This window comes from Ambystoma mexicanum, chromosome 12, assembly GCF_040938575.1.
Source record: "Ambystoma mexicanum isolate Mex_15411 chromosome 12, UKY_AmexF1_1, whole genome shotgun sequence".
NCBI classification, from domain to species: domain Eukaryota; kingdom Metazoa; phylum Chordata; class Amphibia; order Caudata; family Ambystomatidae; genus Ambystoma; species Ambystoma mexicanum.
This window is the reverse complement of record NC_090936.1, coordinates 1,002,926,409-1,002,941,229: the sequence shown is the minus strand read 5'-3', so window position 1 is coordinate 1,002,941,229 and position 14,821 is coordinate 1,002,926,409. Positions and strand designations below refer to the sequence as shown.

At 47.6% G+C, this 14,821-nt stretch overlaps 1 protein-coding gene across 2 annotated transcripts in view; it reads right to left on the bottom strand.

Annotated features, from left to right (window-relative positions):
* CALU (calumenin) overlaps positions 1–14,821 on the bottom strand; it is a 144,724-nt gene that overhangs the window by 74,774 nt on the left and 55,129 nt on the right. For both annotated transcript variants that reach the window (XM_069629528.1, XM_069629529.1), the window contains exons 4-5: positions 9,694–9,860; positions 4,882–4,942 (exon numbers count right to left, since the gene is read on the bottom strand). In XM_069629528.1, the coding sequence (XP_069485629.1) occupies positions 4,882–4,942; positions 9,694–9,860 (228 nt within the window). The remainder of the gene's footprint in view (positions 1–4,881; positions 4,943–9,693; positions 9,861–14,821) is intronic.

Sequence of the window (14,821 nt, the reverse complement as noted above, 5' to 3'; positions counted from 1 at the left end):
TTAAAAAACCAGATTGTAGGTGAATTGTCTGTGCCTTGCCAAGTTTTAAAACTAGGTAAGGTAAACCTATTCAGAGGGCCTTGACAGATAAGACCGACATAGAGTTTGCCATGAATAGTGTGAAGAATGTTGTCCTCTAGGGTTAAAAGTGGAGCACTGGTCTTGATTACAGAAAGGGGGCCAGATAAATTGGTCCACCCCTGCTCTGTGCCACAGCAGCACTTTTCATGGCTTCACAGAGTCCTAGTGTCCCATCCACTGACCCCTACAACATGTTGAAGTGAGAACTTTGTTGAGGCAATTCTTACCCTCGTTTCCCATTATTCCAGGCTCAACAGATTGGTGTGAGCAGGACTAGGTCACTGAGCTTTGGGCGTACAAAGACATTGGTGTTATGGTGGTTCAGAACAAATTGGATCCAACATTCAGTTGCAGATCAGTGATTTGTTGGATCATGGGGTGATTGAGCCCTTGTACCCCGCAGGTAGCTCTGGTTTCAGACTCTGCATGTACTTTAGAACTCTGCAAGCCGTCACCAGGCCAGATGTTCACCCTCCACCAAATATAACCAAATGGTGGCCACACCAAGTACTGTTCAGTGCATTAGCATTTTGACCTCTGCAGGGTATTGCAATCCCAGTCAATACATGCCAAGGAGGAGACAGTTGTTTCGACAACTACAGAACTTTACTCTAGGGAAATGCTTTCAGAGTTGGAGACTGCACATGCCACTTTCCATAAAATAATCCAAAATGTTCTGAATGGGACAGATGAAACTGCAGCATTTCCCTTGATGAGATAGGTCTTCAGCCCACTTGGGAAGAACATGCATCTGAGGATTGGCTGCCTGAGCATGAAATTCGTGTAGGCGGAGGCAAGACTGAACCTCTTGCCAGTGAAGTACATCTTTTAAAGACCTGGGCAACCCTCACTAACCACACCCAAGTGAGGACTTTCCTGTGCCTCGGAAATACAAGAGCAGTGTATCAGACTATTGCCATATAACTGATCTGACTGCCCTCCCTTCTTCCAGAAGGCTTGAACTAATTTCATGGTCTAGGGAGCGTGATGAGGCCTTCGAAGGTCTGAAGGGTTCCCTTTGCCAGGCCCCGGTTCTCAGGGCACCTGACTTTACCACTATGCAACGGGGATCGAAATTAAGATAGCATAAGCAAGAGCTAAAAAGCAGCTTCTTGGTATCCAGCGACCAGGCGCTACTACTGGGGAACGAGGAGCTAGTTAACAGCGTTTTGCAAATCTAACTTCCACATAAAATGCAAACATTTTGTCCACTATTTATGACCCCTTATGCTGTAAATGATGTATAGATAAGTCCTGATGTCTATTTTTAGATCGCCCCAAATGCACAGAGTAAATTTCACATAGCTGTGTTTGTGCGGCATCAGTTGGCCTGGGGAGCCAAACGTAGCTGTTGGTATTAAGGTAACCAGACTATTCTAGGCTCCAAGCAGAGGCTAAATAGCTCCCAGCTCCCCAAAATCTTGCAAGCCGTGGCAGGCAGATGCCTAGGCCACTGGGATAAGAGCAAAACCATCACAGCTTGATGACAAAGGTGAGGAACTACCCATGTCTCAGAACAGCTACAGGTTTAGGAGCAGAGAAGCCAGCTGGCCACACGTGGACAAAATACATTTTCCATTGTATGGAGTCTTAGGAAGATTGAGGTCTTACATCCATGGGACTCCCTATGTATACGGACCCTATGCCTTTCCAACTGAGAAAACCGACTGTAACAGAGACCCATCCAGGGGTGGATTAGTTTCCCTCTAGTCAGGTGGGAGGGGAGGATCATTGGTAAAGTTCCATTTTTTGCAACTTTCCCTCCCTATGTACTCCCAAACTTTATTTTTGTACTCTGTCCGGACCTTTTTCCAGTGAAGCGTTCAGCTTCACTCCCCAGCACTTTGGCTCATTGTTATGGGGAACGGACCAGTCCTTCAGGCTGTCTTACTGGGAAACTAGGTTTGCCTTTTCTTTATACAGGTTATATTTTTTGGATGACCATCATTGCACGATGCATCTTAAAATGGGGCTTCTTTTGTAGGACCTCAGACTACACACAAATAGATTGTTTTTGCTACTTTACTGCCACCAGTGTCTTTAGGCACATCTAGTTACATTTTGACCTTGTTTGCAATACTTTTCTTTAACCTCACCGTATATGGCTACTAACTGTGGCTAGTGTCCCAACATGGCAGTGCAACAAGGTTTTTGCTTGTTCATTTTGCCATCTTGGCCTGTGGCCCTCTTCCTGCCAGTCAGGAAAACCCTTTTAGGGCCATGCATTGCCCGGGAACGTTTTGTTTATTGCGGGCTAGTGCAGGGCCATGTGTGTTCCGAGGAAGTGAGCTGGGACCGCCTGGTCTCAAATCAAACGTTTCTATGCATGAGTTTCACCATCAGTGGTCCTGCGTGGACCACTGCTGGGGTTTGCGAGTGGCAGATCTTCCACTGGGTGGGCCAAGTTGGTCTCACCCGAGATTCTGGATAAAAGGGAAGTCCTGCATGGAGCCAATTGCTGCTGTCCCGGTGGAGCCCAGTGCGGCTGGTGATCTTCAGAAGGCCTGGTGATGCTTTGACCCTCGAGTGGTGGGATCAACCATTCCAGACGTCTGCTCGGTGCCCAGCCATCTGGAGTCTTCAGAAACGTTCCGGGAACTATCCTGTGGACTGACCAACTCCAGTTTGGGCTATCGTGGTAAATGCGTTGTGGTTCGGCACGGTAGATTGATCTTAATCATCCTCCTGTTAAAACTGGCTTTCCCCATGTCTGGTTAAGTGCCTGGAGTCATGCTGTAGCGGTGCGAGTTGCATTCCTCAACAGGAACAGGTTGCACCAGCATCTGAATCCAACCGGGACATCTCATGCCTGCACAACTCCTTGACTCTGGTGACCAAAAGCAACAGCGGGATAACAGACCTCAGACCAAACCTGCCAAGTCTGAACAGAGTACAGGGGTGAGTTGCAGCAATACGTACCTGTCCCCAAACCCCCATTCTTAAACTGTAAAAGTTTGGAAAACTTTTGTATAGATTTAAATTTGTTTGGCTTTGGCAAAACTAGTTGTTGAAAGCCAGGGATAGATTTATTTCCTAGAATAGATACGTAGCCGATTTGTGGAACTGATTTCCCATCCACAAGACCCTCCTCCTAACTCACAAAACTAATAGAGACCTTGCGAACAGGGCACAAGGCCCCAGTTACGGTTGGACTTCTAAAGTAGGGTTGTATTATTGTGGACTGTCATTGCAAATCTAACCATTCCCATTCCTTTCAGTATTGTGGGGCATTATGATTTTATTGCATTGGTTACTGGGGCTGTATATATGTATTTTATTAGGAGTGTTGTATTACTTGCTTGTAGATATTAGTGTTTGCTTGGCCATAAATAATTACAGTATATTTTGTAGGTACTTGTCCAAGTGTAATCCTGAATTACTTACCTTGTGGCCTCATTGTGGACTCTTAACCATCCTCACCCCTACCTGAGACTTCCGTCTTGACCATGCTACTGTGGCCGGTTTGGCTACAGCTCCCAGAGTTGTCCCTTTTCACCAACTAGGTTGGCTTCCTACATATCTGTTCAGCAGGCCAGAGTGTAGAAATCCAGTCTACCATCACTTAACCTAGGATTTGAATGAACTGTATGAAAATACATAGGAATCAATACTAGTTTTACTTCATGGTTTGTATTTTTTTGGTTTAAGCACAAATTTGATTTCATGGAAGTGCTACAAATAAATGACTAACAGAAAACCCCAGCTGTGGTACCTAAAAAAATAAAGAACTTCCTCTGAAATGCAGCATAGTCGACAGGGTGTCTGATAATATGGACATGTTTTGTGAGGCTCAGAATCTAACATATGTTAAATAGATTGTCTCACTCTCCTTATTGACATGCAAGATGAAGGACATTTAAGAGGATATCTTGTGTTCCTTAGCTCTCAAGTCAGCGAATGGAAGTGAAGCACAACCACATGGCCCACCAAAATAGATAAAGACAATTCTGTCGCCGATCGAAGAGGCATTGGAACAAGACTAATCTACTCTTGGATTTAGCACACCCTTTCACTCTGGTGAGTAGAAGAACGCCCGAGGGGAAAAAACTGTCTTGTACCAATTTCTTACAGTATTACACCTTGACCTTCATCCCACATACCTGAACACTGCAGTTTACGGAATCGTACCATTACTGCAACACTGTTGCCTGGTACGATTCCTGTGCCTTTGCGCAGTAAATAAATGCTGACCACCATTACTGCGAGTAACGGAAGCAGGGGGGGGGGGGGGGGGTGTCCTCTCCTGTTAAATGAGAGCAGGGTGACAAAGTTTAAAGAAAAATAAAAGGAGAAAAGGGACCCTGCGGCACCAGCACGGACCCATGTAAGTGGGTGGGAACTGACACCGCGGGACGTCAGCAGCACATTTCCGTGTGTGCCGCCGTTAAGGTAAGTGGTCGGGGGGGGGGGCGGAGCAGAGTAGGGGAATGCGAGCCACAGTGAGCTATCAGATCACTGTGCCATATCGTAATGGTTGTCGACATTGGTCAGCTGAAATACGGGTGGTACAGTGATCACATATTCCAGTTTACCCTAGGTGAGCAAAATGGATTGTTCGGAAGTCTTACTCACTGAACTCTAGATAGCTGGAACGGTAAAGTTAGTGGATCACGGATATCATATGGTCTATAAATAGAAAGATTTGGAAACAATGTATTCAATCGCGCACTTTTAAACACTTGTGTATAGGCGTGTTATGCCATATATCACAGGACACGACAATGTTTAGGTCAATACTTGGTAAAGGTTGACAAAGACAAGCTGAAATACAGAACTAGGAAAAATTAGGTTGATGCTCACCAATATATTCCTCCAAATCAATGACACCATCTCCATTTTTGTCAATGTCTTCCATGGTTTCCTTAAAATATAAAAAAATAAAAATGTACTGGATGCTTAATCTGGTTTAGCACATACAATGGTATTCATGCTGCTGCCAAGGCACAAAAGCAAAGACGGGTCCCACTGCCCACCTGTTCCCACCCCCGCATCTCCACTCCACCCCCTCCCCAAACAAAACAGCAATGAAATTTAGATGCACTCCATATCACATGCGTTATACGGATAACGGCATGGATCAGCACTTTATCAAAGGCAAGCTAATAGGTTTCCTTTTCAAAAATGGTTTCATAAATGGTAACACTCAACACCCCCATAGCTTACGGATGTCCCCAGCACTGGAGCAGGTCTATAAGTGTTGGTAACTGGAGCAGAAATGCACGATACCCAATACACTAAGCAGGACTAGATTATTAACATGTGTAAGCAAATGTAGGCCGAGGGAAAAGCCAACAATAGATCACAGAGCACAATACTTCTCGGAAAAAGAACGCTATGTTAAGCACACTTCAGTTACAAAACAGCTACTCGCTGTAGAGATAACTGTACTTCTGATCCATATCACCCCCCTCCCCCCTCTTCGCCCGATCCCCTTCCATACTTTGAATGTCATCCCTTCTGGGATGGATCGGTGCACTTTGCGCTGCAGCAATTAAAAAAAGAAATGAAGCCAGGTCAGGGATTTGGTGAGAGCACTGGAGTGTCTGCCAGTTTCATGAGACCAGAGTACCAATCTCTTGCTGCAAAACAAAAAGGTGATGGCTGGAAGGTTTATAATTAATCTTAACCTCTGCCATTGCTCTGAGCAACCCTCCAGACCATCGTTCACCTGCCAAGCCATTATATAAAGGTGAACGATCATATGCAAATCAGGCTTGGCCCCATCCCTCTCTGGTCAGTGCTTGGCCACCAGCAGTAGATGGCAATAAGACCTCCTTATGTAACTATTTCCCCAATGACAGGTATTGGGGGATGGAAACCCATCCTTCCTCTTCTGTGTAAACGCATTCATTACTACATGAAGGCTATCCGCTTTCCCAGACAGTTGGCACAGAAAATGTTCCACCCACCGCCATTTCCATGAGGGGGGGATAGACGAGATGCAATACTCTGCAATTACCACTAGATGTCACACTATATGCACAGCATGTGATTATAAGCAGATTCACAACAATCCTTACAAAATCTTAGGCTGTCACCTGAAGGATCCTCACATTGCCCTTTGGTAGGTGGCCATCTTGCAGAGGTCTTGGATTGTAGCTCCTTCAGATTCTGACCATGAAGTAGCCCCTGACCATGAAGTAGCCACCCCTCACGTTCAGCGTTCTTGTATAATGGGAGGAAGCGGTACTCCGGCTATCTTGTAACAGGTGCAGGTCATGCTCATGGACCTTAACGTCCCTGGCTTGTTTCCTCTTTCAACAAAGACATTGAACTGCACACTCCTTCTGGTATCCTTGGACTTTGCCTACTTGTCTGGCTGTAGGGTCCTCAAGCCCTGTGGTCAGGGTCTTCAGGTGCATTTTCCAGACTGGTAGGAAAGTCTTTTACACCTTTCCCAGTGCATATTTCAATGGGACAACCTTCTTTGACGATTGTTGTACCTGCCCTGACTTTGACAGGAAGTAGAGCCTTCAGCTTCACTTTCCCTTGCTCATGGTTATTGGGAAACTGACTAATCCTTTAGAATGTCAGCACTGACTAAGAAACATTCTTGTTTGAGTCTTACATTTTAACAACGGCACACAGCACCTTGCAGTGCAGTAGGGATACTGCATATTCTCAGAACTTGGGACTTGTTACTTTTATATGTGCCCAAATGGTAGCGGGAGTTACAAGTTTACTTTTTGCTTTATTTTCATTGTGCACATTCACGTTTGTATCCGACTACTAAACGTGGCTAGTACCATAAAACGGCTGTGCCATGCACTTTTCGCCTGTTCTTTGGCAAAATTGTAGTTTTGGCCTTCTTCCTGCCCTCCCAGGCCAGGAAATCCCATGTCACGGTCATGCACTTGCCAAGGAAATCTGCTGCTTTTGGGTCTAGTAAGCAGTTGCGTGTGCTCCACAGGAAGCGGGGTGGGGGGCTGGGACGGTGACCGTCTAGTCCCAGTTCAAATCCTTGGTGCAGCAAAGTCTACTGCTGGAGCAGATGTGAAACCTGCAGTTGTCCCAGATAGGTCAACTACTGGCTGTTTGAATGGTGCAGATACTTACCATTGATGGGCTTGGACTTCAAGCTCTGAATCTGGATAAGGGGACGACTCCTGTAGCCATTCTTCAGATCTACGTTGGAGCCAAGAATCCTACGATGAAGAGCAGCCCACTGTCACCAGAGGACGACTTTTGCAGTGGACCAGCATCCTCTCCAGTCATTGGTCCAGTGAGAGGTGCTCCTTTGCAAGATCTCAGAAAATCGTAGTCTCTGCTACAGCCCATGGACTGGTGGGATTAACGACTCAACGCCTACTCTAGGTACCCAAGAGCCTTCAAAGTGTCATTGGACTGCTCAATGGACTGTCCTGCTCCCTGGTGAAACTATTATGCACAGGTGAAAAATCCACCACCAGCCTAGCCACATCATTAACGTGAAAGGGTACTTTTCTGAAAGACTAGGGTAACCCCGTCCTAAGAGTCACAAGGACTGACGCAGATCACAAAATACAGAGCCACACTCAGGTTTTGGATTAAGTCTAACTGGGAGGAAAAGAACAAAAATGCAGAAAAGCCAGCAGGTGGATACATAACATATCTTGGCAAACTGGCACCGTCATGACAAAAGTGGAAGCGGTGACCAGTGGACGTTCCTCAGGACAAGTCATGAAGCTTGCCTCCCAGACACTGCTAGACTTTTCCAAGCACTCCTGGCAAATCTTGGAAGACCAAGACAACAAGGTCAAACTGGATAGCTCAGTGGCGGGTCTGGGCGTAGGCAGCCAAATCAATACCTTATTGCATATCCTGAGGTCCACAGGAGTATTAGGCTAAGGGTGCTTGAAGAGCAGACCCTCTGCAAGTGGAAGGTGGAGGGAACAGGTCACCTGTGCTTGGTGCCCGTGAAAAGAGAAAGGAAGCCTTGCCTTTCATGAAGAGCCCCTTCCAGCAACTGAGGCAATCCTGAAGGGACGGATGCAAAAGGTTCACCACAGAGTGTGAAAAGGACCCACAAGTGATCCCGGCACACCAACAGAGAAGTCAGTTAGAAAAAGATAAGGGAATTTGCATGCAAAGGGTGCCAGCAGGCCTGCAGAAAGTACTGTGCCCCAGCACCACACCTGGGAGTGAATAGTGGGAGAGGGGTGGAGTACTATTGTGTATTTGTGTCCCACGGATGCACACAAACTGGTTTTCAGAATTCCTGCTGCACAGAGCTCCAGTTCAGTCTCCATAAGGATAACCTGCAAATATGGGGATGGGGACTAAGACACAAGTACAACCTTCATACTTGTCCCTCCAAATGTTTTGTACATCCGGTTAGGCAAATTCTGAATACACTAGAACTTGACGACTACGATGCATGGTTTTGGTCCATGCAGTCTTTCAGTTTTAAGACTTTCACCGACAGTAAGGTGTTGGAACGGTCACAGTCCACACGGTCACAGTCTCAACTGTAGGTCTTGAGAGTTGCAAGTGTGGCAAAGGCTAAAGGGCGTTTTAGCACAAGGACAAGAGGATTCACTGCTTTGATCTTTTACATCTGGGACTGCAGCAGACCCCGGTATGGCAGAAAGTTACAATATTTGACTAGATATATTTACATGGCACTGCACACTTATTGGTCTTTGTCGTGCCTCATTGAGTAAGGTCATACTAGAAACACTAATTGTTACAATTCAAGCAGGTTGGGGGCTTGGCAAAGGGGCTGTAGAAAATGTGTTACCCGAGGGCAGAAAGCTCACCCTCCCTTGGATGCAAGGAAGACTCCTGCAGGTTTTAACTTGCTGGAGATTCAGCAAATTAACCTGAAACGCCAGTATGCCCACCAACATTTTATACAATTTAAACTAGACTCGCAGCAGCATTCTGGGGTTTAGTTTCTTATTAAAATAGTAATGCCTTAGATGGCTGTGTTCAGAAGACTGCTTCTGTGGAATCAGTGGCTCCTCGGTATGAGAACAGTGATTGCCTGAGCACATTTCACTCCAAGAACGGATGTCTTTAAAGGATGGTAACAGATGGACAATTTCAATTACAGGACTGAATAGCTTCCGTGTATAGCACAGGATCTATATGCGCAAGCTACATAGCAGTACAGTAATTTTCTACTTGTAGGCCTTGTGGTTTGGGGGGTCCTAGGTATGCCTGCGACCAGAGAGTTTTACTTCTACAACAGTGTGGCTCCTGAATATGTTGCAGAGTAATTTACCTCCAGGTCGCCTGTTCCAAGTCCAACCCCAGACAGCAATGAGAAAAAGTAATACTTGGCAGTTTGTACGGAATCGCCAGCTCACCAGTAGTGAACATTTCATGGTGACAAAGTCAATAGGGCCTTTGGGTCAGGTGTTTACACCCTTCAGAATTGGCACCCTCCAGTCCAGCCTCGTCATAGAAGTGAAGGACTGAAGGAATTGTCTAAAGCCAGATTCTGCTACAACTACAATCAGCCATAGCCAGCATAGTCAATGGTGAGGGAACATGGGTGTTGTAGCCAAAAAAATAGTTTTGATTGTCCATGTTCGAAAACATAACTCGCATTACTGACAAACGATGCAAGATTTTTGAAGTCAAAATCTTTACATCGAAGGTGGAGAGAATATATTGGCAAATACCAACCAGAACGACAATGTCTTTCATGTAGTCATACTCCTCTGGGTGCAGGAAAGCTGTGAACTCTTCCTTCGAGGCGATCAAATCACCATTCTGGTCAGCCATTTTAAACCTTCGTTCATCCCGGATCATCATCTGCTTGTAGTTAAAGCCATCATCGGGGTCTGGATCATCTAAGCAGATACAAAGACAAACATTAGTGGAATAAAGGGGAAAATGACCACATTAAAATATTTGCTACCAGGCCCCCTGTTAACCAGAACACTATTAAATTGTCAGTAACACAAAGGTTCCAATTAAGGACATACCAGCTGGATGATCAGACGGTAGAGTGCAGGAAACAGAGTGAAAAGACAGCTTGCTTTGTTATCCAGACTTTTTGCTGACTTTCAGCTTTCAACCTTCTGATAACCAGGGTATCATTTATCATGTACAAAGCTGCAGGCCAGAACCAGTTGCAGACAATGGAGTCAGTGCAGACCCAGAAAGCTTGCGTGCGTGCGCACGCAGATGCAGACAGACAGACAGACAGACAGGCACGCACACACAGCGTCTCATTCACAGGTTTAAAGAAACAGACCAATTTAAGCCTGCTGCGTTCAGAAGGGCCTCCCAGTCTTGTGCAAACCGTCACCTTTTCAGTGGTTACACAATATAGTTACTCCATGCATTTGTATTGGACTGAAGCCAGCACCTGGCTAAAGGCCACTGCCTTGAAGGAACTGCATGGACATGAAAATAAAGGGCCCCATTTCCTTTAGTCCTTTTAAACTGCTCCTTTATGCTCCTGTAGAAAAGCTCTGCCAGGACTACAAAGGAGTGTGGGAGGCCCTATACTGAACATAACATTGGTCATACCCTGTTCTATGGAATTTCTTCCACTCAGGAGGGTCTACAACCATGTTTTAGCCCAATGCACCGTCCAGAGGAGAAATATACATTTCCATTTGCATAACAGTCTTTGTCCCCACCCACAAGGGCAGTCCAACCGAAATGCTAGGCAATTCTCCCCTGAACAAGAGTACCATCGGTAACCCCAGACACGCTTTTCGGCCTAGTTGGGCCTCATCAGGTGAAGCTGAGCCTCTCTAAGGAAGTGAGCAAGGTGTCCACGTCTGGATCACCCCGAGTTACCTAGGGCGAAACCCCAAGTTTTACCAAGTTACAAAGGAATGTGGGAGCCCCTCTACTCAAGACATGAAAAGAATTAATGGGGAGGTGCCAGAAATGCAACAAATCACATCACCACTAAGGACATGCCATGGCAGCACGATTTGCCCTGTGCCAACTGAGAAAAAGAGAACGAGGCTTGGCTGCAAAAAGACATTTTCCAGGACCAAGTCATAGATTACATCCGAGTGTCATCTGGTAACACAAGACGAGTCAGCATTATAAAAACACCAAGTAGAGTAAAGGAACAATTTCAAAATTCTTTACAGCATTTAGGACACAGACGTTGATTAGCCCAGTACTTCTACACCGAGAAAAGGTGGGGTTGGTGTGAGTGGTCTTGGATTTTTCTGCAGTCAGGTCCTAACCTCAACAGCAGATTTCCACTACTAAAAAATCAGATTAGAACTGTATCCCCAATTGTTAAATGGTCCACTACTACACCCATCTGTGTGTCTTGCCAAATCGTAATGCTTTTAGATGTAGAAACTACCCACTTTCAGATCAATGCATCATGGATTTTTTTTTTTTTGCCATGGCCATCTCTGGTTTCTAACAAATAGGGCTGTGATGTGTAAGTAGCCCTCCATCACCCTCTATTTGTGGCACAATCCCACTCAAGCTGGCAGCTCTGAAAAACTGGCTATATAAATGGTGACGGTGTACAGGTCCAGTAACAGCCCAACAGCCTGAGCCTAGGTGCGTTCAAGCAAAAAGGAGGTTTGCCGGTGAGGGCTTAGGGCCGTTCACCACTGAATGCGGTTGGTGATAGCTAGTTGCACCAGAGGGCTCCCACCAGGGTTCGAATAGTTTTAGTTGTTTAAAATACTATTTCCATGATGGTCCAGCAAAGGAGCAGGACAGTCGAAAAATAAGCCTGCTGCCAGCTGGAACGTGCAAGACCCCAGGTATCGTGATGTCATGGAGAGTTACAGGGCTTGAGGGTGTGGGGGTTAATGGCCACACGTGGCGGACACTAGCAGGTTCCACCAGAATTTCCAGCCATCTAATTTTGATGGAGGGCCCTTCCCTGGGTTTGTGGTGTCCTTGGCCTAGGTCCCAAACACCCTCCAACTGGCAAATAACTCATTTTTTGTGCTATTGAAAAGGCTCCCCAATTGGGGGAACGCCTCTTTACTCTGCAAGTGTGTTACTGTAAGCCCTTTCGGGTGGAAATTAACATGTCTGTTCCTCAAACAAATACTTGGGAGTGGCACAGTGCAACACTCTGATGGTGTGGACTCATTTCTTCAGTTCTGTGGAATGGAAAAGTCTTGATGATGGGATGATTGAGGATCCAGGAAGGTCAAGACTTCAGCCTTGACATCAGTCCTGAAGGGCTTAATTTCATGTAGGAGAGTGCTAGCACCAGCTCAGGCTTAGAGATGGGGGTGTTGAAGGAAAGGTTGCTGCCAAAGCAGAGGAATTTCATAGTTTAATGCAAGCAGAGGAGATAAGCCATGTTGTTTCATGTCTATTAGCCAGTTCTGGATAGGAGTGTTTGGAAAGGCCTCGTAGCATGATTAATTCAGCAGTTGGGAACACATGACTTGTTTTATGGATGCTAACAAAGCAATCACTGCACTCGAATAGCAGGAATGCTAGTGATGTCTGCAACAATGCAGTGTCCCTGCTGAAGAGTGCCCATTTGCCTTTCTGAAGCTGGCGGGCCAAAGAAATGGTTCCTCCTGAAACTATCACAAGATGAACATAGACTGCTGGCTCTTTGGGCAGTAGGTATATAGGTGTAGCACTGTACTGAAACTCAAAATGCATGGCTCATGCAAGGTTTGGTCCTCAACTCATTCTAAGAAACCGAAATCAAGATTGATCAAGCCGGGGGGGCGTGGCTAGCGCGCGAACGATGCGGACGTGAGCCGAGTGAGCGCCGATACAATCCTGTACTTTTATCCTGATTCCTGGGGATTTCGGGCGATATCAACGTCGCGATTGTGCCCGTGAAGCTGTGGGCTAGGATCGACTGAAATCTGGGCACCTAACGGTCCACCCGACGGGCTAAATCTACAGTTTGCTGAAGGCCGGTGGCGCCGTCCGAACTACGAGATCAAGATGGCTGCCGGGCCTGAGGGCAGATCTCCTTTGCATGACTGTGGCTCGGGGCGGCCTGACGTGGTGCGGTGTGAAGCGGTATACGAGGCGGACACCATTTGAACCTGCTGGCACCCGGAGGACGCCTGGACAGACCCGAGCCCGGTGACAAGCGGCCCCCATTCTTGGGCCATCTCGTCCCAGCGCCGAGCGGTGGAGGACAGCAGCGGCTCGGCTAGACCGCGCTAGAGGTAGGTGGGTTCCCCCCCCGCTACACACAGAAAACGGAGCCGGGTGCCGCGTAGGAGACATAAGGGGACCACCACCTAGCGAGGGACTGTGAGATACGACGGAGGCCTGCACGGTCTCTGGAGGCCCCGTGAAACCCCAATACAGGACGCCGAGCCCCTACCACCCAGAATACATATTAGCCTGTTGGAGGACGCTCTGGGGGACCCGCAGCTCTCCATCTGATCCGCTGCAGGCCTGCAACACCACACACCAGAGTGGGTTCAACTGGGTATAAATAATATCACTTGACCCATTGTGCCCGACGCTTCACGGTCTTCGGAGCCATGGGGAAAGACAGGCAGAAAAAACCACCCAAACAGAGCAGTATGGACCAATTTGCTGTCGCTACTACCCCGGCCCCGGCGGGCCCAGCAACACGACTGAACTCCCCCACGGGGGACGGCTCTCTTTCCCTACATTATGTAATGGCGGCCATTGCTAATTCCCGATCCTCCATGGAGACCAAAATAGACAGTATGGCGGCAGAGGTTTCCTTCCTGCGCCACGACCTGCAGAAACTAACTTCCAGAACAGGAGAGGCGGAACACCGCATCTCTGAAGTGGAGGACAACATTGGCGGGATCAATCGTCAACTGTCCCAGGCCTTAAACCGCCTTAAAACCCTTGAATCGAGGGTGGAGGATGGAGAGGGGAGATCCCGCCGTAACAACGTCCGCATCCTGGGCCTGCCGGAGGGGGAAGAGGGACAATGCATGGAACTATTCTTGGAGCAGTGGCTCGTGGATATCTTCGAGGCCACATCCTTTTCAAAGTTTCTCAGTGGAGAGGGCTCATAGGATGCCGCCGGGCAAACCACCCCCGGGTGCTCCGCCACATACTATTATTGCCCGCCTACTCAACTATCGAGATAGGGATGCCCTCCTGCAACTGTCACGATCACAAGGGTCGATTACCCATAACAGCTCCCGAATCGCCTTTTTCCCGGACTATACCCGAGAAGTGCAGCGGGCACGACAATCATTTGAACCACTCAAGAGACAACTGGCTCAACTGAATGTGAAATACGGCCTGCTCTTCCCGGCCCAACTAAAGATTTACCATAAAGGAACTACTGTTCACTTCAGTGACCCGCAAGAGGCATGGAAATGGGCCGAGGCCCACGTAGAAGGCGACTGGACAGCAAGGCCAAGGAGACCGAGAGGAAGACCCCGGCCGAGGCCTCGGCGAGCCTCCCCGAGGAGAAACCCAGAACGGGAAGGACAGGAGATCCTGGAGCCAGTGGCAGATCAAGAAGAACATTAAACGGAGTATTGCCCCTTACTCCCGGGGCCTAGGAGATATGCTCTGACATGGGGGCGTGCACTTTTCGCACTCCTGAGCCCCACGCATAAATAGTCCACCATGGAAGATGTTGACATTGGCGCAAGGGAGGGAACTCTAGAGGAGGCTCTCACCCCCCCCCCCTAGCCAAGTCCTTTCCCTCTCCCTTCCCCTTTTTCCCCCTCCCCCCTCCCCTTTTTCTTTTTCTCTTTGTTTATCTAGACCCTGTCCAAGGGTCTGGTTTTTGAGCCGATACCTTAATTGAAGGCTCAGCTATGTTGGGGCGACAGGTACTTCGTGTTGGGGTGGAGTATAGGGTGGGGGGGGAGTTGGGAATGTTTAA